Below are 22892 nucleotides of genomic sequence, written 5' to 3'. Positions count from 1 at the left end.
ACTTTTTTCCCGTTCTTCACCTGCTGCTTCAGAGTCTCAAGAATCTTCCTTTAAGAGCAGGTAAAAGTCCGTTTCTACAAGGATCACTTCCCAACCCCGTGAAATCTCTCCAGGAATCATTAACATTTTCTCTTTAATTCTGCCATAGCACATTGTGTATCTTCCTTATGGTTATCTTTTGACATTGCAGTGTAATTATTTATGCATCTGTCTCTTATTAACTGGATTTTGAGACCTTGAAACACTGACCTCACATTTTATTTGTAAATTTATAAATAAATATATAATATACAAATATATGTAAATACATAACACCGTTTACTTATAGCAGCAGCAGAGAAAGTCTGAAATGCTACCTGAATGGCTCAATAAATCTGGTAAAATAAATGGTTACAGAAAAATACTATTTCCTTCCTCCTTTTCAAAATTTCGTTATTTCAAAAATCTTAAGTTCACTGTCACTGGTATGATTCGAACTGAAGCAGAACTTCAGTCACCAAAAATTAGTGTTTGTGAACAGCATTCCATTTTGCTTTAATTTAACTAAGCATTTTTTCCTTTAACTTTTAATCAAAAATCAGTCCTAACCAAGAAAAGCCCTGCCCTCTTCTCTTTGCACCAGAAGATCACAAAGCAGTTTACTTTTGAGTCTCCAAACATCTCTTTTCTGAAAATAATAGCAGATCATTGGACAGGTGTATTTAAGGATGTGTGGAGAACAGGTGTATTTAAGGATGTGTGGAGAACAGGTGTATTTCTGCCTAAAGTACAGTTGACTTCTCAGGAGCCTCTAAGATCAGGGTCATGCACTGAGTAGTCTTTTAAGCAGGTTTACTTGTCAACAGCTGAAGTCTTTTTGCCAAATAATTAAATCTGTGACTTTATTGAAACTGTCTAGCTGCCTAACCTCAAAAGACTTGGGGACAACTTCTCCCACTGCTCTTCAGTAGTGGTGAGGCGGGGCCACTGAGGAGAAAGTCATGTCAGCATCGACACGGACTTGGTGTGACAGTGAAAGGAAATATTTTCTCTCTTTGAACTTATCCCTGTGGAGTCGTTGTGCCTCCTCTTGGGGATCACCTGTTCAGCCTTGATGGCCTTTCAGGACCTCCTGGATCAAGTCGGAAGCCTGGGGAGATTCCAGATCCTTCAGACAGCTTTCTTTTGTATCTGCATCCTCATAGCATACCCTCATATGCTATTGGAGAACTTCACTGCTGCCGTCCCTGGTCACCGCTGCTGGGTCCACATCCTTGACAATGACACTGTCTCAGCTAATGGCACTGAAATCCTCAGCCAAGAAACCCTTCTGAGAATCTCCATCCCACTGGACTCAAACTTGAGGCCAGAGAAGTGTCGTCGCTTCATCCATCCCCAGTGGCAGTTCCTTGACCTAAATGGGACCTTCCCTAACATGAGTGAGCCAGACACGGAGCCCTGTGTGGACGGCTGGGTGTATGACCGAAGCTCCTTCTCCTCCACCATCGTGACTGAGGTAAGAGGCCCCATGTAAAAAGTGTTTAGACCTAACACAAAAGATGGGCTTGCTTTATACATTTAGTCCCCAAGGGAATACCATAATCAGCCTGTTCTTCATTCCTTCAGCAGATAGTGTTACTTGTCTACACTATGGCAGTCAAGAGTATTAGTATTGACGTTAGTGAATTGAATAAACCAAACATGAACCTGTCACTATACCCTTTACTCTAGTGAGAGAGATCTATAATTTAAAAAGTAATGTTATGCTCGGTCATTGATTCTCAATACTCAAAGAAAACTTATGCCCAGTGTAAGTAAATTAGAACCTCTGGTCAAAGGATCCAGGAATGAGTATTTTGAAGTTTTTCGAGTGGTTTGATCTGTAGCCAGAGATGAAGGTTACTGTGGTAGCTGAATATCGACTGCTAAGTGAATTCAAAGGCAGGGCCATTGTGTTAACTGTAGGATGAGGAACAGTTTCTTGGAAAAATGATGTTTGAAATAATATCTGAAGACTGTGTGTAAGTTAATGCAATAAAAGGAATTGGTGGTCTAGGAGGAAAATGAAGAAAGATCTATAGACACGAGGATACAGACTATTTAAAGGATCTAAGAGAACAGAGAGTGATGAGCTAGCTGCATTTGAAGTATTGAGAAAAGTTCACTGTTTTTAGAGTGTGGGATCTTAGGGGAGAAGGGTTAGGAAAGGGAGGCAGGACCCACATAGCAGGAGATTGTGTACATCATATGTAGGAATATGAAGTCAGTTCCCACTAAAGGGTTTAAACCCTTCTAAAAGTGCTGTGCGCCTTCCTTCCCTTCCAGTGGGACCTGGTGTGTGAATCGCAGTCCCTAATATCAGTGGCTCAATCCCTGTTTATGGTTGCCCAGCTGCTGGGAGGTCTGATATTTGGCCATATTTCAGACAGGTGAGTGTCACCTCACTTTCTTCTGGGCTATTTATCAGCTGCTATTTTCAACCCTTTATTTTAGAATTCCTTCCTGAGCTCTAACTGCGTGCTTTTCATTGTGCTGTGTGCTGACCTTTGTCTCTGACTCCAGAGAGCTACCACCTAATAAGAGTGTTTGACACAGGAACTGGAAATTATACTCTGGGGTGATTAACCTGTCCTTGTGCTGCATGAAGGAAGACAGAGAAGGATATCTAAATGAGACTCAAGGAAATTTCAGGGAGGGATTTTTAGAGTAGATGCCAGGATTTGAGGTTTATGACTAGGAGTTAGTTCAATGCAGGGAAGGGAATAGGTTTTGAGGCAGAAAGTACCTACATATTCGAAAGCACAAATTTGTGAAATTGGATTATTGGCCTTGGCAATGCTCTGAACCACTTAGTCCCTGTTAGATAAATGATTATGGACGCTTCTAGACTGGTCGTCCTTGCATACCCGCCATGTAGGCACACATGTGCAATGGATAATCATTATTATCAAAGCTGTGGCTTGCATAGCAATGTGACACTGATGGTATGGTAGCACATTGCACCTGTAGTCTGGATGCTGATCCTTGTGAAATGGCTTTAACAGGTAACATTTGTAACCATGTAAAGTAAATCATAATAAGAACCTAGGATGACATGGCTTAGGGGATGAGAAGTTTGGGGCTTCCTGTGTCCTGGCAGAGCTCTTTCTGAAGGAAGCAGTCAACCATTGCTGTCATCCAACCGTGTCTCCCATTTGGGTACTGAGGGACTTTATATGTCACTGGACACTCCCAGTTCAACTAAAAGTCATGACCTTTGAGTTTTTCATAGTTAAATATTACCTATATAAGTATTTGTACCAGAGTTTTCATTTCCCCCAGTGTTCAGACTCAGGCCTCTATACTATTAACTCAAATAGCATAATGAGTGAATGAATGAATGTATAATGAATTAACGAATGAAGCAATCTAATGAAAAATTATGGATAAATAAGTTTTCTTGGAGCATAGGTACAAGTTAATACCCATCAAGAGTAGGATGAAAAAGTAAACTGTAGTAGATTCATATAAACTTATATTCAGCAATAAGAACAAACAATAGCCACATACAACCAACCACATGGAAAAACATTATATGACATGAGGATTATGTCATAGACGATATGATTATGTCATACATTGTATTTCATATACTGTATGTCACATATTGTATGATTCCAATTTTTACAAAGGTCAAATGCAGGCAAACTAATCTATGGTAGTAAAAGTCGTGATGTTGGATATCTTTGGTAGGAGCAGCGATTAGGATGAGGCACAAGATGGGCTTCTTGTGTGATAGCGGTGTTTTATTTTTACCCCCAACTGCTTAAATGGGTACATTTACTTTGACAGAATTAGCAAACTTGTGTGCATTTGATATGTGCATTTTTTTGCACATAACATAAACTTCAGGGAAATGCTTAATAAGAGATATAAGAATGATGGGGATGTGACAGTTGGGTTGGGGGGCCAATTGGGTAGGAGATAATAGTGGCAGCCACAAGACCAACTGTAATAGGATTGATTTCAGTACCGACCGCTCAGATTTGTCAATCTTAAATAGTAAAGTATATTTTAGAAGATATTAAAGCAGCCTTAGAAGTATGAAGTTCAACTCTCTATGCGATGAAGATGGTTCTGCATTTCTGACTAATAACCGCCTAGTTTCTGTTGGAAAACTTTTGAGACTGTGTAGCTCACTTCTTCAAAAGGCACCACCTGCTCATATGTGACTCTGGTTAACGGACACATTTCATCCACATACTGAGCTTATCTGTGCATTCTCAAGCTTGGGCTTTCTTCTGTCTTTCTTACCCCAGGACCCAAGAGACACTCCAATGTACATAGAATAAAATCCAAGTCCTCCAAGGACGAGATGTGGCCCCTGCATCCCATCTCACCTCTTATCCTACCACTGTCCCCCATTCCCTCTAGTCTTCAAAGCATCAAGCTGGTTCCACCACACAGCACTTACACGTGCTCTTCCTTCTGTTCCAGATACTCTTCCCTGCACATGGCTCAGCCTATATCTTCTAATTTCTCAAGTTCCGATATCACCTCCTCAAAGAGCTCTTCCCTGACTTTCTATCTAGTGATGCCTCCACCCAAATTATTCTCATTCCATTTCCCAGCCTTTATTTATTTTTAAGATTTTATTTTTTTCCTTTTTCTCCCCAAAGCCCCCCGGTACATAGCTGTATATTCTTAGTTGTGGGTCCTTCTAGTTGTGGCATGTGGGACGCCACCTCAGTGTGACTCGATGAGCGGTGCCATGTCCGCGCCCAGGATTCCACTGCCGAAACACTGGGCCGCCCTCAGCGGAGCGCGCCAACTTAACCACTCAGCCACGGGGCCGGCCCCCCGCCTTTATTTTTTAAGTGAAATTTGAGAACATGGCAAATTAAAAGTGACACTTCTCCACTGAGTGGTATCAGAGACCAGCTAGGAGGCTACTGCAATAGTCCAGACAAGAGATGACAAGAGTGTAAATTGAAGAGGGATCCATGCAGATGGTAAGATGTACCTGGATTTTGGAAGTGTTTTTAGACATAGAGGGAATAAGACTTTCTGGTGGTTTAGCTTTTTTTTTTTTTTACTATTGGGGGACTTCTAGTGAGAGAAATAGATGTCTTCAAGGGGATATAGACTTTCGGCCTGAACAAATGAGTAAATTCTGATGCCACTATGCAAGACGGGAGAGGACTAGGGTAGAAGCAAATTTGGGGAGAAAATCAAGACAGCTGTCTGGACCTTCTGAGATGGAGTTGCCTACTAGACATACATGTGGAGATTCAGGCAGACAGGTGTATACATGGATATAGAGGCCACAGAAGAGGTCAAGACTGGATATTAACTTGGACTGTATTAGCATATAAATATTTTTATAGTTATGAGGGTGGGAGGGTAACTCAGGAAAGAAACACAGCTAGATACCAGTGATGTCAAGCAGATTCAACCCTGCCTGAAGCAATAACTCACCACGTGATCACAATTTTACATCACCACAGCTGGGACTGTTATTCCCTTACCTGGTTACTCAAGTTTTCCAAGCTTGACTTCTTTCTTTGTCAGATTGCAAATCTACCCAAAGTTGTTGATCATGTGCTATGTATCCATCTGTGCCTTCATTTCTTTTTCACCAGCATTCGCTTTTGCCCTAACCTAACATCTCATCGTTAAATTGTATCAAGACTGACGCCTTTTCACACTAGATATTCTCCTTGTTTCCTCTCCTTCCTTCTCCTGCAATCAAAAATGCACTTGAAGCTTTTCTACTTATCTTCATCAAACAGCATTTTCATCACGGTACTGCCATAGTAGTCACAGTAGTTATCTACACAAACTCTCAATCGGTTACTATCATGAAATGTTAGTGCTCTCTGATGTTTCAGTCAGATATGGCAGAGTGACCCTCCTAGGTATCCGTCTTTCAGGCAGTGGCTCAGGGAACCAGCTCCATCCATTGTAGGACTCTAATACCTGTGAGAGAGTGTTAAGACCACAATGGACAATTTATTGTCAGGCCTGAAATTGGCATGCCTCTCTTTGCCATGTCTCATTGTCCCAGTTATAGGGCCCCATGGAAACTACAATCGGTCTTGGAAAATGTCTTCCTCTGTGCCCTGAAAGAAGGAAAGGGATGGTAAGTCTCTAGCAAGACACTGCACCAACTGTATTTTTTTTTTACTTTTTATTGAGATTATGATAGTTTACAACCTCGTGAAATTTCAGTTGTACATTATTGTTTGTCAGTCGTGTTGTAGGTACACCACTTCACCCTTTGTGCCCACCATCACCCCACCCCTTTCTGCTGGTAACCACTAATCTGTTCTCCTTGTCTACATGTTTAACTTCCACTATGAATGGAGTCATCCAACTGCATTTTTTTATTGAGTTCATAATAGTTTACATCAATGTGAGATTTCAGTTGTACATTATTTCTTGACTGTCACCAAATATGTGCTCCCCTTCACCCCCGGTGCCCACCCCCCACCCCGCTTCCCCTAGTAACCACTGAACTGTTTTCTTTGTCCGTGTATTTGTTTGTATTCCACATATGAGTGAAATGATCTTGTGTTTGTCTTTCTCAGTCTGCCTTATTTCACTTGACGTAATTCCCTCCAGGTCCTTTCATGTTGCTGCAAATCAGATGAATTTGTCTTTTTATGGCTGAGTAGTGTTCCACTGTATATATATACCACACTTTCTTTATCCAATCATCAGTGTCGATGGGCACTTGGATTGTTTCCATGTCTTGGCTATTGTGAATACTGCTGCGATGAACATAGGGGTGCATATGCTACTTTGGATTGTTGATTTCAAGTTGTTTGGGTAGATACCCAGTAGTGAGATAGCTGGGTCATATGGTAGTTCTATTTTTAGTTTTTTGAGGAATCTCCATATTGTTTTTCACAGTGGCTGCACCAGTTTGCATTCCCACCAGCAGTGTATGAGGGTTCCCTTTTTTCCATAACCTCTCCAAAATTTGTTATTTTTAGTCTTACTGATTATAACCATTTTAACTGGCGTAAGGTGGCACCTTAGTGTAGTTTTGATTTGCATTTCCCTGATGATTAGTGATGTTGAACATCTTTTCATGTGTTTATTGGCCTCTGTATATCTTCTTTGGAAAAAATCTCTGTTGATATCCTCTGCCCAGTTTCTGATCGGGCTGTTTGGTTTTTTTATTGTTCAGTTGTGAGTTCCTTATATATTATGGAGATTAACCCCTTGTCAGATATGTGATTTGCAAATATTTTCTCCCAGTTGGTGGGTTATCTCTTTGTTTTGATCCTAGTTTGCCTTTGCCTTGCAGAAGTTCTTTAGTCTGATGAACTCCCACTTGTTTATTTTTTCTTTTGTTTCCCTTGTCTGAGAAGACATGGTATTCTAAAAGATCTTTTTAAGTTCGATGTCAAAGAGTGTACTACCTATATTATCTTCCAGGAGTTTTACGGTTTCAGGACTTATCTTCAAGTCTTTGATCCATTTTGAGTTTATTTTTGTGTATGGCATGAGATAATGGTCTACTTTCATTCTTTTGCACGTGGATGTCCAGTTTTCCCAACACCATTTATTGAAGAGACTATATTTTCTCCATTGTATGTTCTTGGCAACTTTGTCAAAGATTAGCTGTCCATAGATGTGTGGTATTATTTCTGAGCTTTCAGTTCTGTTCCATTGATCTGTGTGCCTGTTTTTGTACCAGTACCATGCCGTTTTGATCACTATGGCTTTGTAGTACATTTTTTGAAGTCAGGGATTGTGATGTCTCCAGTTTTGTTCTTTTTTCTCAGGATTGCCTTAGCAATTCAGGGTCTTTGGTTGTCCCACATGAATTTTAGCATTCTTTGTTCTATTTCCATGATGTATGTCATTGGGATTCTGATTGGGATTGCATTGAATCTGTAGATTGCTTTGGGTAGTATGAACATTTTAACTGTGTTTATTCTTCCAATCCATGTGCATGAAATCTCTTTCCATCTCTTTATGTCATTATCAATATCTTTCAGTAATGTCTTGTGGTTTTCATTGTATAAGTCCCTCACTTCCTTGGTTCAATTTATTCCTCAGTACTTTATTCTTTTAGTTGCGATTGTAAATGGAATTGTATTCTTGAGTTGTCTTTCGGTAAGTTTGTTATTAGAGTATAGAAAAGCAACTGATTTTTGTAAGTTGATTTTCTACCCTGCAACTTTGCTGTAGTTGTTAATTATTTCTGTTAGTTTTCCAATGGATTCTTTGGGATTTTCTCTATATAAGGTCATGTCATCTGCAAACAGCGAGTTTCACTTCTTCACTCCCTATTTGGATTCCTTTTATTCCTTTCTCTTGCCTAATTGCTCTGGCCAAAACCTCCAGTACTATGTGGAATAAGAGTGGTGATAGTGGGCATCTTTGTCTTGTTCCTGTTCTCAGGGGGACGGTGTTCAGTTTTTCCCATTGAGTATGATGTTGGCTGTGGGTTTGTCATATATGGCCTTTACTGTGTTGAGGTAATTTCCTTCTACCCTCATTTTGTTAAGAGTCTTTATCATAAATGGCTGTTGGATCTTGTCAAATGCTTTCTCTGCATCTATTGTGATGATCATGTGGCTTTTATTCCTCAATCTGTTGATGTGGTGTATCACATTGATTTATTTGCAGATATCAAACTGTCCCTGTGTCCCTGGTATGAATCCCACTTGATGATGATGTATGATCCTTTTCATGTATTGCTGAATTCGAGTTGCCAAAATTTTGTTGAGGATTTTTGCATCTATAATCATCAGCAATATTGGTCTGTAGTTTTCCTTTTTTGTATTGTCCTTGTCAGGCTTTGGTATCAGAGTGATGTTGGCCTCGTAGAATGTGTTAGGAAGCATTCCATCTTCCCTAATTTTTTGGAATAGCTTGAGAAGAATAGGTATTAAATCCTCTCTGAAAGTTTGGTAGAATTCCCCAGGGAAGCAGTCTGGTCCTGGGGTTTTATTCTTTGGGATGTTTTTGATTACTGTTTCAATCTCTTTCCTTGTGATTGATCTGTTCAGATTGTCTGTTTCTTCTTGATTCAGCTTTGGGAGGTTTTAAAAGTCTAAGAATTTATCCATTTCCTCTAGATTATCCATTTTGTTGGCATATAGTTTTTCATAGTATTCTCTTATAATCCATTGTATTTCTGTGCTGTCCATTGTTATTTCTCCTCTTTCATTTCAAATTTTGTTTATCTGAGCTTTCTCTCTTTTTTTTCTTTGTAAGTCTGGCTAGGGGTTTGTCAATTTTATTTACCTTCTCAAAGAGCCAGCTCTTTGTTTCACTGATCCTTTCCACTGCTGTTTTTGTTTCAATGACATTTATTTCTGCTCTGATTCTTATTATTTCTCTCCTTCGGCTGACTTTGGGCTTTGTTTGTTCTTTTTCTAATTCAGTTAGGTGTAATTTGAGATTGCTTATTTGGGATTTTTCTTGTCTGTATTGTGATGAATTTCCCTCTTAATACAGCTTTTGCTGCATCCCATATGAGTTGGTATGGCAAGTTATCATTTTCATTTGTCTGCAGATTTTTTTTTATTTCTCCTTTAATTTCTTCAATGATCCATTGCTTGTTCAATAGCACATTGTTTAGTCTCCACATCTTTGTCCCTTTATCAACTTTTTTTTGTAACTAATTTGTAGCTTTATAGCATTGTGATCAGAAAAGATGCTTGTTATTATCTCAATTTTATTAAATTTATTGAGGCTTGCCTTGTTTCCCAACATATAGTCTATCTTTGAGAATGTTCCATGCACACTTGAGAAGGGTGTGTATTATGCTGTTTTTTGATGGAGTGTTCTATATATGTCTATTAAGTCCAACTGGTTTAGCTTTTCATTTAATTCTACTGTTTCCTTACTGATTTTCTGTCTGGATGATCTATCCATTGATGTGAGTGGAGCATTGAGGTCCCCTACTATTATTGTGTTATTATTAATATCTCCATTTAGGTTTGTTAATAGCTGCTTTATGAACTTTGGTGCTCCTGTGTTAGGTGCATAAATATTTATAAGTGTTATTTCTTCTTGATAGAGTGTCCCTTTGATCATTATATATTGCCGCCTTTGTCTCTCTTTACCTTACTTATCTTGAAGTCTACTTTGTCTGATATAAGTATTGCAACACCTGCTTTCTTTTATTTGCCATTAGCTTAGAGTGTCATCTTCCATTCCTTCACTCCGAGCCTGTGTTTGTCATTGGAGCTGAGATGTGTTTCCTGGAAGCAGCACATTGTGGGGTCATGTTCTTTAATCCATGTTGCTACTCTGTCTTTTTATTGGACAATTCTATCCACTTACATTTAGGGTGATTATTGATATGTAAGGGCTTAATGGTGTCATTTTATCACTCATCTTCTAGTTCTCCTGCATTTCCTTTGCTTCTTGTCCTATGTGTTTTGCTCTACCCATTGAATTATGTAGTTTTTTATGATGTGTTTCTTTGTTTTCTCCTTATTTATTCTTTGTGTCTCTGTTGTGCTTTTTTGTTTAGTGGTTACCATGAGGTTTGTATTCAGAATCTCGTGTGTAAGATAGTCCATTTTCTGATGACCTCTTATTTCCTTAGTCTAAACCGATTCAGTCCCTTTCCTCCTCCCCTCCTAAGTTGTTTTTCTCACATTTTATTCCATCTTGTGTTGTGAGTTTGTGGTTAAACTGACAAGATTATCTTGATTTTGGTGTTGTCCTTCCCTGTTATCTTTAATGCTATACTTGTGTATTTGTCATCCTATTCTGATTCTGTCTACCTTTTTCTCTCCTTACTCTGTGCTTTGCAACCCCTTTCTCCCTTTTTTCAGGTATGAGGGGGCTTCTTGAGGATTTCTTGTAAGGGCAGTCTTGTGGCTATGAACTCTCTTAGCTTTTGTTTGTCTGTGAAAGGTTTTATTTCTACATCATATCTGAAGGATATTTTTTGCTGGATAGAGTATTCTTGGCTGAAAATTTTTGTCCTTCAAAGATTTGAGTATGTCATTCCATTCTCTCCTAGCTTATAAGGTTTCTGCAGAGAAATCCACTCAAAGCCTGATAGGGGTTCCTTTGTAGGTGTTTTTCTTCTGCCTTGCTGCCCTTAGTATTCTTTCTTTGTCATTCATTTTTGCCAGTTTTACTACTATATGCCCTGCAGTAGGTCTTTTTACATTGACATATCTAGGAGATCTGGAAGCCTCTTCCACACAGATTTCCCTCTCTTGCCCTAGGTTTGGGAAGTTCCCTGCTATTATTTCTTTGAACATGATTTCTGCTCCAATCTCCTTCTCTTCTCCTGCTTGAATCCCTATAATTCTTATGTTGCATTTCCTAATTGAGTCAGATATTTCACGGAGACTTTCTTCATTTCTTTTTAGCCTTAGTTCTCTCTCTTCCTCTGTCTGGAGCATTTCAACATGTATTTCTTCGATTATGCTGATATGCTCCTCTATGGTGTCTGCTCAAGCATTCAGGGAGCCCGCATTTTGTTTTATCTCTTCCATTGTGTCTTTCATCTCTAATATTTCTGATTGATTCTTCTTTAATTTCAATCTCTTTTGTGAAGTAGCTCCTGAACTCATTGAATTTTTTCTCTATGTTCTCTTTTACCTCGTTGAGTTTTATGTTGATAGTTATTTTGAATTCATTGTCATTTAGATTACATATTTCTGTGTCCTCAGGACTGAATTCTGAGTACTTGTCATTTTCTGTCTCTTCTGGAAATTTGATATAGTGTTCGATATTGCTGGAGGAAGTGGTTTGGTGCTTATGCATCCTGATATTACTTGGTTGCAGTTACCACCTATTGCCACTGGGTGAGGGTCAAGAGCCACGTATTCTGAGCCCTCTGCCTTCAGCTGAGATCCCAGGCAGTGGAGCAGCAGAGCAGGTGGGGGGAGGAGTGCTTTCTCCTATGTGCACTCCGGGCTTTCTTACTCTGCTCTCGCTATCTGCTCTCCTGGGGTGTTGGCTTGATGAGGTCACCCCCTGCAAAAGTTCTCACCCAGGTAGAGGTCTTCCCTCTAGGCTGCAGAGGACCTCGGGGGTCCTTGATGTTCCCACAAACAAACATCCTCTTCCCCATTCCTTCCCTCTCTGAGTCTCCTGTGGTCACAGATTGCAGTCTTTAGGGGAGTGAGTGAAGTTCTCTCTTACCCTGTTCCAGGTCCTCTGAGGAGGCTCCAGCCTCTCTTCCCTCTGTCGTATGGCTGCATGTCTCTCTGACATCTTTTGTGTTGTGTTAGGATGTCCTCTGTTGAAGTATGGATGTCCCTGTTCATTGTAAGTTGGAGGGGAGAGAATCCCGGGTAAATTCATTGTGCCATGACGTCACCAAACTTGCTCCAACTGTATCTTTAGTGAATCAAAAAAGTTCAGTTAATCATCTTCCTCATTCATGATGTAGTATCCTCCTCATTTTGGGCAAGGCTTCTTTCGCGTATGTTCATCAGTTTGTATGTATTTCCATTTGTCTCCATTCTCATCCTTTATCAGAGACCATTCTAATATGTTTATTATTTATCCCTTTATTTGTATATAGTATTATAAAACGTGGAATATCATTGAGAATGCACGTACAAATCTTCCTCAACTTGTGATGAGGTTACTTCCCAATGAACCCATCTTAAATTGAAAATATCGTAAGTCAAAAGTGCATTTAACACACTTAACCTACCAAACTTCTTAGTTTAACCTAGCCTGCCTTAAATATGCTCAGAACACTTACATTAGCCTACAGTTGGACAAAATCATCTAATGCAAATCCTCTTCTAAAACAAAGTGTGGAATATGTCATGGAATTTATTGAATACTGTACTGAAAATGAAAAACAGAATGGTTGTCCCTTTATGATGACTTTTTTTTACTAGTAGCCTTTAATTTGTAGAGCAATTTTAGGTTTACAGAAATATTGAGTAGAAAGTACAGAGAGTTCTCATATAGCCCCTCACATACGCAGTTTCCCATGTGATTAATATCTTCCATTCGTGTGGTACATTTGTTTCAATTGATGGACTCATATTGATACATTATTGAATAAATCTATTGTTTACATTTAGGCACACTCTTTTGTTGTACAGTCTTAGGGCCAAATGGATAATGTCATTTATCCACCATTAGAAGACTATCTCCCTCAAAGTGCCCTGTGCTCCAACTATCCATCCCTCCCTCTGAACCTCTGGCACCAGCAACATGAGGGTTTATTTAGGATCTATGGACTCTCATTACACTTATTGTATTTTCATTTCTCAGTTGTCTAATGGTTGCCACTCCATCATGTCCTCAACTGTAGCTCTTTTTAAAAAGACAGTTCATTCTATCATGAGTTCTCTGATGCAAATATAGTAATATAATAAATGTAAAAATACTCTAAAAGTAACGCCTTTTACAAAATTTATAATGACTTAAATATACTACTACTAAGGTAACCAATGTTTCAGAGCAGGGGTCCAAACCCAAGATTTGTCCATATGTTAACACTACTGGGAATTTAGTATCAGCACATGTAGTTTTGTCAAGTTAACTCCACATTGGGCCCCTTCCTGCGACTCCCTGATGTATAGAATTCTCTTCCTTTTGCTTATTTTCCATTCTTTCTTCCTTATTCTCTGCCTCACCCCATCCTCTCCTCTGTGAACTTCCTGTCAGATCCTGCAGTGAGTGGAATGGTTGCTGGGTTATCTTCTGTTTGAGCTGGAACATACTTCTCAAGGTCTTCAAACTCAGACACAGCTGAGAGTGGCCCTTATGCAATCTATCTGCGAACTTGATGTGTTGTAATCCTACTCCTCCTTTCAAATACATGTCGTTTTTACCTTGATAATGCAGACCCAAGTAAATCCTCACTGCTCTAAACACAGCACACAAATCCTCTATCCTAAATGCATGTCATTTATAATAAACATTTGTGACAACTGCCCGTATTTTATCTTCTTTTATATGGTTTCATACGGCTTAAGAGGCCTCCTGGTGATAGGCTGGTGAGAGAGCTTTGACAGCAGTCTCATAGTGACAAATAAGGAGGGTGACATCTGTGATTTCTGCTATTAACTAATATAATTATTCTTCCAGGTCTCAAGTGCAATGTTTCACTTGTTAAACATTTATTCTAAATTTCAAGATGTGTCAACTTTCATCAAGTTTTCCAAGAGTTACCATTGTTCCTAAATAACCTACCTGGTTCACTATTTCTTAGGTTTGGACGGAAGATTATTTTCAGATGTTGTTTGCTCCTGTTTGCCATCTCTGGGACCTGTGCAGCCATTGCTCCCACCTTCCCGGTTTACTGCTCATTACGCTTCCTGGGTGGGATCTGTCTCATGAATATTATAACAAATGCTGTCAGTACCAGTAAGTCAATATTTTGAGCTTTTATTGCCTCCTTGCCTTTAATTGGCCTTGAAATGTCCCATTCTCTGAAATTATTATTATTGTCTGTCTTTTCTTCCAGTGTCAGAGTGGACAGGGCCCAAATCAATAGCTTTGATGACAGGGATAATATTAAATTCCTGCAATATTGGACAGATACTCATGGGAGGACTGGGCTTTGTCATTCAAGACTGGCGCACACTGCAACTGACAATGTCTATACCCTTATTCATCCTCTTCTTGTTCTCCAGGTATGGGCAATCTCCATATTAATTGCCTATAAGGGAGGTGGTGGTGAGAGCAGAGAGGAGAATCCTGACACTTGGGATCTATTTGTTCCCTGGCCTGGTCCTGAGATATGGTCTTCATTAGTACCTACTGTGACTTTTGAGGATAAAAAAAGGAATAGAAGGATGAGCTACCTGGGAGGTTGCAAATTATTAATCCTTGTTGCATAGCAGACACAGAATTATCATGAAATCATCTTTCTTGATAAAAAAATAACATACCCACTTATTTATAAAGCAAGTATACTATATTATGTTTTTAACTTTGGAAATAACTTTGTGTGGTGGAAATTACTTGAGGGTTTTTTCTGATTATAAGAAAGATTGGACAAAAGGAAAAAACAAAAAATTTATCTCAATAAATATTTGAAATTAGAAGAGCATATTTTCTCTATCACTAAGAATTGGCATGGGGGTGATTTCCACAAAAATGACAGAATAAAGACCTCCAAAACTCAGTTGCTCCATAACAGCAAAAGAAAAAGGCAAAATTTTTCAGAATATGCTTTTTCGGAACTCTGGAAATGAACTAACAGTTCACAGCAAGTCAAGGAATCATTGGTTCAAAAAAAATGAATAAATTCCAGTAAGAATAGTGACTGTTAAAGTGTTTTAACATGTCCTAGTCCCATTTCTTGCTCCCCAGCTATGCTACAGCATTGAAAAATGATGACTTACATTCTTAGTAAAAGAGAGAGAAGAACAAATCTGGAGTTATTTCAAGGCTTCATTCACAAAGAACTGTCAGTATTTGACCTTCCTGGTGGTTTCCCCAACATCCCGTTTGGAAAGTAGTCTATATTTGACCAACAAGAAAGTCCTCTCCTCACACGGAGTTGGTTAAATATTTACTGGCAAGTGTTTTGAGGTCACAGGTTGGCTGAGTTGATGGATAACAATTATGGGAACAACAGACTAATAAAAAAGTTAAAATGAGAAGCTGAGGAGGAAATATCTATACTGGCTGTGAAAATCTCCAAATTATTCCTTGGAGTGTAGAAGGTGATGTTCAAGTGGAGGGCTGCGTGCATACTCATGAAAGTCTAGAGAATGCCCTAGCTCTCTCCTCTGGATGACCTGGAGGCTCTGTACAAGCAGTAAGGGAAGGCAAAGTTAGATATCAGACTGCCTGGCTGCACTTTGAAGGCATGCCCCAACAGACATTCAGAGCCTCTCAGGAAAGTCTGAGACATTTATTGGTTTCATGAGCTGACCACTAAGCTAACCAAGTACTGACTTCAGTGGCCACATGTGGAAAAGGATACAGATTTTACACAATTCATTCACAAAAATTCACTAAACAAACAAACTACAACAAGCAGCTGCAAGAACAGCAAACACTGGGAAAGGGGGGAAGAATCTGACTTTCAGAGTTGCCACATTATAGTCTTTAAAAAATGCAGTTTTCAACAAAAGTTCTGAGCCATGCAGAGAAACAAGAATGTATGACTCTTACACAGGAAAAAAAAAAGCAGTCAATTTAAACTGTATCTGAGAAAACCCAGATGTTGGCTTTTTAGACAAAGGCTTAAATCTACTATATTAAATATTCTCAAGACAAAATAAAATATCCACAAAAATTAAAGAACTGAAAAAAAATTATGAGAAAGATATCTCACCAAACAGAATATGAGGGAAGATGGAAATTATAAAAAGGAGCAAAATAGAAATTCTGGAGTTGAACTGTACGATAACTGAAGTTAAAAAATCACTAGAGAGCCTAGTGACCAGCACATTGGAGCTGGCAGAAAATAAGCAATGAATTTAAAAAGAGGTCAGTTGAGATTATCCAGTTCAATGGCCCAAAAAAAAAGAATTAAAGAAAATGAACAGAGCCTCGGACCCTGTGGGACTCCAGGTGTACCAACAGATGCATAATGAAAGTCCCAGAAGGAGAGAGCAGGGAAATGTGTGGAAATATATTTGAATAAATAATGGCTGAGTGATTTCAGTAAGGTGGCAAAATAGGAAGACCCAGCCTTCGACCATCCCAAGAGAAATGCCTATTTAACAACACTATATGGGCCAAAATACCTTTAGGAGAGGTCCAGAATCCAGTGGAGAGTTTGTAGTACTCCAGATGAGCACAAAACTGAGAACAGCTGCAAAAACAGTTAAGACAAGCAATTTGACTTTACTGGCATCAACACCCACCCAAAGCCAACACAGCTCAGCACTAAGAGAGGACACCTCAGCCTGTGATTTCTCACTCAGGGGATAGAGAAATGGGAGTGTGCATTCAACATCCCACGCCTTTCAGGGGACTGCTTAATCTCACATGGAGCACTGACAGAAAGAGCATAGTTCACACACCTGGGGCAGAGAAGAATGAAGAAAAGTGGTGGTGGATTATTGCTGCTGGAATAGAAGACACAGTCAAAGGAATAAAAATATCTATAGTAACTGAACCTAAAGAAGTTGAAATCTATTCATTTCCTTAACAATATTCAAAATAATCATCTTAATGAAGTTCATCAAGTAAAGATCTCCTGTTACTCATATATAGACAACTAAATGAAATCAGGAAAATAATACATAAACAAAATGAGAATATCACCAAAGAAATAGAAAACAAAGCAAAATAACCAAACAGAAATTCTGGAGCTGAAGACTACGGCCACTGAAATGAAAAAATTCAAAGACCTTCAATAGCAGATGTGACAAATGTGAAGAAAAAATTGGCAAACTCAAACAGGGGCTACTTGAAATTATCCTGTGAGAGGATCAAAAAGAAAAAAGGATGAAAAAGAGTGAAGAATGGCTAGTGGACTATGGGACATCATCAAATGAACCAATATATGGATTATGGGAGCCTCAGAAAGAGAAGAGAGAGAGAAAAGACCAGAAAGCTTATTTAAAGAAATAATAGCTGAAAATTTCCCAGATCCAGGAAGGAAATGGACATCCAGATCATGAGGCCCAAAGGAACCCAAATAGGAAAAATTCAAAGAAGTCTACACAGAGATCCATAATCAAATTGTGAAAAGTCAAACACAAAGAGACAATTTAGAAAACAGCAAGAAGAAAGTGACTCATCACATACAAGCGAGCTCCAATAAGGCTATACACAGATTTCTTAGCAGAAATCTTGGAGGCCAGAGGGAGTGGAACAATATATTCAAAATGCTGAAGCAAAAATAACTGTCAACCAAGAATAACATACCCGGTGAAACTGTCCCTCAGGAAAAAGGCAAATGAAAACTTTCCCAGATAAACAAAAGCTGACTGAGTTCATCATCACTACATCTGCCTTCAAAGAAAGGCTAAAGGTAATTCTATTATTTGAAATAAAACAATCTTCAACAGCAATCCAGAAGCACTGGAAAGTATAAAACTCACTAGAAAAGATAAACACAATAAAAAATACAGAATTGTAATACAATAATCGTGGTGTACAAATTACTTTTAATTTTCATATAAAAGTAAAAAGACAAAATATTTGTTTGTCTTAAAGTTTAAAAGCCCTCAAAACATTTTTTAAATTATTTTATTGAGGTCATATTGACTTATAACATTGTGCAAATTTCAAGTGTACATTATTATACAACGTTTCTATATTTCTGTAGAAATTGCATCATGTTCACCACCAATAGTCTAGTTTTTACCTGTCACCATACATATGTGCCCTTTTACCCCTTTCACCCTCCCCCAACTCCCTTCTCTTCTGGGAGCCACTAATCTGTTCTCTTTACCTATATGTTTGTTTATCTTCTACATATGAGGGAAATCATACAGTAATTGTCTTTGTCTGACTTATTTTGCTTAGTATAATATCCTCAAGATCCATGTATGTTGTTGCAAATGGCATGATTTTGTCTTTTGAGTAGTATTCCATTGTATATATATACCACATCTTGTTTATCCATTCATCTTTTGATGGGCACTTGGGTTGCTTCCATGACTTGGTATTGTGAATAATGCTGTGACTGACCATAGAGGTGCATATATCTTTTTGAATTATTTATTTCATGTTCTTGGGATAAATATCGAGTAGTGGAATAGCTGGATAATATGGTACTTCTATATTTAATTTTTTGAGAAATCTCCATATTGTAAATGGACAAGTAAAACTACCTCTATTTGCAGACAACATGACCCAAAATATAGAAAACCTTAAGAGTAGACACACAGACACACACATACAGACAAACACACATTCCACACTATTAGAACTATGAACAGGTAAGAAAGGTTGTAAGATACAAGATTAATTTAAAAAAGTGATTGATCAGTTGTACTACTCTACACTAGTAATGAATAATCCAAAAATAAAATTACAAAAAACAATCCGTTTGCAATAGCATCAAAAATAATGAAAACACTTAAGAATAAATTTAACAAAAGAAGAGCAAGACTTGAACAATGAAAACTATAAGCCATTGTTGAAAGAAATTAAAGACTGAAACAAACAGATTGAAAGACAACATTTTTGACATGGAAAAATTGGTGTACATATTAAATGCAATTGCTATCAAAATCCTTTTTGCCTTCCTATGAATAAATGGACAAGTTGAGCCTATAATTCATAGTGGCATTCATCAATTCCAAAATTGCCAAAACAATCTTGAAGAATAAGAAAAAAATGAGAGGACTACATTTCCTGATGTTACAACTTACTACAAGCTACAGTATTCAAGACAGTTAACTATGAGGAAAGGAGATAGATAGATGATAGATAGATAGATAGATAGATAGATAGATAGATAGATAGATGATAGATAGATAGATATTGAGATCCCATAAATTAACCCACACTACCCATAAATATACTCTGTACAATATAGTAGATTAATTTTTTACCAAGGTGTCAAGACCTTTCAATGGATAAAGAATAGTCTGTTTAGGCATGACATCAGCATCATGGCAGTGAGTTGTTCCCTTGGTTTCTCCCCTTTAAATTACAACTAAATGGACATTCATTAACCAGCAGAGGATTCCCTGCACCACACAAAAGGACATCTGAGAGATCCAAGCAACTATACACCTGAAGGTGAGAGGTCTGGATCCCCAGAGGCAGTGGAACAAGGGGAGTGTACCCATCCCCTTCCCTGTGTGATCCTCATACAGCAGTCAGGTGTGACTATAAGAGAAGGCAGAGACAGCTTGGCTTGCACGAACACTTTCAGAGTTGCAGCCTGGTCCACGGGACCACCTACTGTACCATGGCAGCCTCACAGGTGGGAATGCTCTACACCAAGTGGTGTCAGCTCAGACCACACAAAGGTGCTCACCCTCAGAGCACAGTGCACACATGAAGGCACTCCACCCACTCAAAAGGCGGCCCCACCAACAGAGCATAGCAGCACACAAGACCACTCAGTGGTGTCTCAGCCACCATGTGGGTATCCCTTTCCCCTAGAGCACTACAGTCAAGAAGGTGCCTCACCTGCTAATAAGGCACCACCACCCATGGAGCACAGCAGCCCACAGAACCCACTGAGTAGCAGCTAAGCCTCTCAAAGTCACCACTCCCACCTAGTGCACATCAGCTCAGCCAGTCTGCTGGTGAACACAGAGGTCCCGCCTATGGTGTCTGACCCACATGCCCAGCAGAGAGACCATGCCCACATGAGCACAACCTGAAAAGTGACTGTGGCCAGCCTGGGCAAACACAGGGTAGCCCTACCTGCACAACTTCCAGCAGATGGGGCAGGATCAGAAAACACAGCTCCTGCTCCCCCCCCCCCCCAGCAGTGGCAGGTAGAATCTGTGACCTGATACTACACATGCACTGCCAAAGGATCAATTCATCAAAAATCATGAAGAACTACAGCAAAACTTCAGAGCAGAAGGAAAATGACAAATCTCCAGAAACCAATCTTGAAATCATGGAAATATACAATCTAAATGATAGAAAATTCAAAATAGTTGTCATAAAGAAACTCAATGAGTTATAAGAAAACTCAGAAAGACAGTTCAATGAGCTCAGGAATAAAATTAATGAACAAAAGGAATACTTAACCAAAGAGATTAAAACCTTAAAAGAAAGAAAAAGAAAATCTCAAAATGAAAAACACAATTAATGAGATAAAAAAATAATCTAGAAACCATAAAAAATAGAGCTTACTTATGGAGGACAGAATTAGTGAATTAGAGGACAGAAATATAGAAATGCTTCAGGTAGAGGAGGAGAGAGAATTAAGATTTTTTTTAAATGAAGAAATTCTTTGAGAAATATCTGACTTGATTAGGAAAAGCAACATAACAATTAGAGGCATTCCAGAGGGAGAAGAGGGCCAGAAAGGAGCAGCAAGCTTGTTCAAAGAAATAACAGCTGAGAACTTCCCAAACCTGGTGAAGGAACTGGACATACAAGGTCATAAAGCCAATACAACTCAGAATTGCACCAATGCAAAAAGACCTTTTCCAAGGCATATAATGTTAAAACAGTCAATGACATAGAAAAAATATTAAGGGCAGCAAGGAAGAAGAAAATAATCTGCAGATAAATGCCATCAGACTTTCCACGGATTTCTCAGCAGCAACCTTACAGGCTAGGAGAGAATGGAGTGATATACTCAAAATACTGAAAGACAGGGGCTGGCCCCGTGGCCGAGTGGTTAAGTTCGTGCGCTTCGCTGCAGGCGGCCCAGTGTTTCGTTGGTTCGAGTCCTGGGCACAGACATGGCACTGCTCATCAGACCACGCTGGGGCAGCATCCCACATGCCACGGCTGGAAGAACCCACAACGAAGAATACACAACTATGTACCAGGGGGCTTTGGGGAGAAAAAGGAAAAAAATTAAATCTTTAAAAAAAAAAATACTGAAAGACAAAAACATACAGCCAAGAATATACTATTCAGCAAAACTATCCTTCAGATTCAATGGGAAAAGCAAAGCTTTCCCAGATAAACAAAAGCTGAGGGAGTTTATTGCCACTAGACCTCCCTTGCAAGAAATTATGAAGGAAGCCCTCCTACCTGAAACAAAAATGCAAAGGTTTACAAAGCCTTTAGAAGGAGATAAACAGACAAAGAAAATTAGAAAATTGCAGTTCTATATCAGAAAAGATTAGCAACTACTTAAGTATAATATAAAAGATAAAGGATAGGAAAATCAAAACAACTATAAACACTCCAATTTAGTCAAAAACTCACAACTCAGAAAAGAAGAATTTGTGACAATGGTAGCTCAGACAGGGAAGAGGAAAGGGATGGAACCAGCTTAGGCTAAAGAAGATAAGAGGCTCTCAGAAAATGGACTGTCTCATCTATGAGATATTTTATACAAACTCACAGTGACCACTAAACAAAGAATCAGAATAGAGCCACAAATCATAAAGAGAAAACTGAGAAAACCATCACAGAAAACTGCCAAATTGAAATGGCAGTCAGAAATACAAAGGAAGAGAAACAATGGAAATATAGAACAACCTAAAAACAATAGATAAAATGGCAGCATTAAGCCCTCATATATCAATAATCACTCAAAAAGTAAATGGACTGAATTTTCCAATCAAAAGACACAGAGTGGCTGGATGGACTAAAAGAAAATACCTAACAATATGCTGCCTCTAGGAAACACATCTCAGCTATAAATACAAAGATAAGCTCAGCGAGAAGGGATAGAAGACAGTACTTCAAGCAAATGGCAAGCAAAGAAACCAGATGTTGCCATACTTATATCAGACAAAGCTGACTTCAAGATAAAAAGAACAATGAGAGATAAAAGGGGCAGGATATAATAATAAAAGGGATATTCCACCAAGAGGAAATAACACGTGAATATACGTACACCTAACACAGGAGCAGCAAAGTGTGTAAAGCAACTATAACAGACCTAAAAGGAGAAATTAACAGCAACACAATAATAGTGGGGACCTCAACACCCCACTTACATCAATGGACAAATCATCCAGACAGAAAGCCAACAAGGAAACAGTGGCCTTAAATGAAACAAGAGACTAGATTGATTTAATAGATATATAGAGAATATTCCATCCAAAAGCAGCCGAATACACATTCTTCTCAAGTGCACATGGAACATTCTCAAAGATAGACCACATGTTGGGAAACAAGGCAAACTTCAATAAACTTAGGAAGATTGAAATCATATCAAGCATTTTTTCCTACCACAATACTATAAAACTAGAAATCAACTGCAAGAAAAAAGCTAGGAAAGCCACTCCAATATTTGGAGACTAAGCAACATGCTACTGAACAGCCATTGGATCAATGAAGAAATCAACGGAGAAGTCAAAAAATACCTGTAGACAAATGAAAATGAAAATACAATACATCAACTCTTATGGGATGTGGTAAAAGTGGTGCCAAGAGAGAAATTTATGGCAATACAG

At 38.7% G+C, this 22892-nt stretch overlaps 1 protein-coding gene across 2 annotated transcripts in view; it reads left to right on the top strand.

The window, feature by feature from the left end:
• Window positions 1-570: 570 nt before the first annotated feature.
• Window positions 571-22892, top strand: part of LOC103540295 (steroid transmembrane transporter SLC22A24) — a 53519-nt gene continuing 31197 nt past the window's right edge. Inside the window, exons 1-4 of one of the 2 annotated variants that reach the window (XM_070565358.1) lie at window positions 571-1495; window positions 2305-2408; window positions 14135-14289; window positions 14390-14558. In XM_070565358.1, the coding sequence (XP_070421459.1) occupies window positions 1094-1495; window positions 2305-2408; window positions 14135-14289; window positions 14390-14558 (830 nt within the window). In that variant the 5' untranslated portion in view covers window positions 571-1093. The remainder of the gene's footprint in view (window positions 1496-2304; window positions 2409-14134; window positions 14290-14389; window positions 14559-22892) is intronic. The other variant, XM_070565359.1, reaches the window with a different exon arrangement.

This window comes from Equus przewalskii, chromosome 11 (genome assembly GCF_037783145.1).
Source record: "Equus przewalskii isolate Varuska chromosome 11, EquPr2, whole genome shotgun sequence".
Classification (NCBI taxonomy): domain Eukaryota; kingdom Metazoa; phylum Chordata; class Mammalia; order Perissodactyla; family Equidae; genus Equus; species Equus przewalskii.
This window is presented reverse-complemented; position numbering and strand designations above follow the sequence as displayed.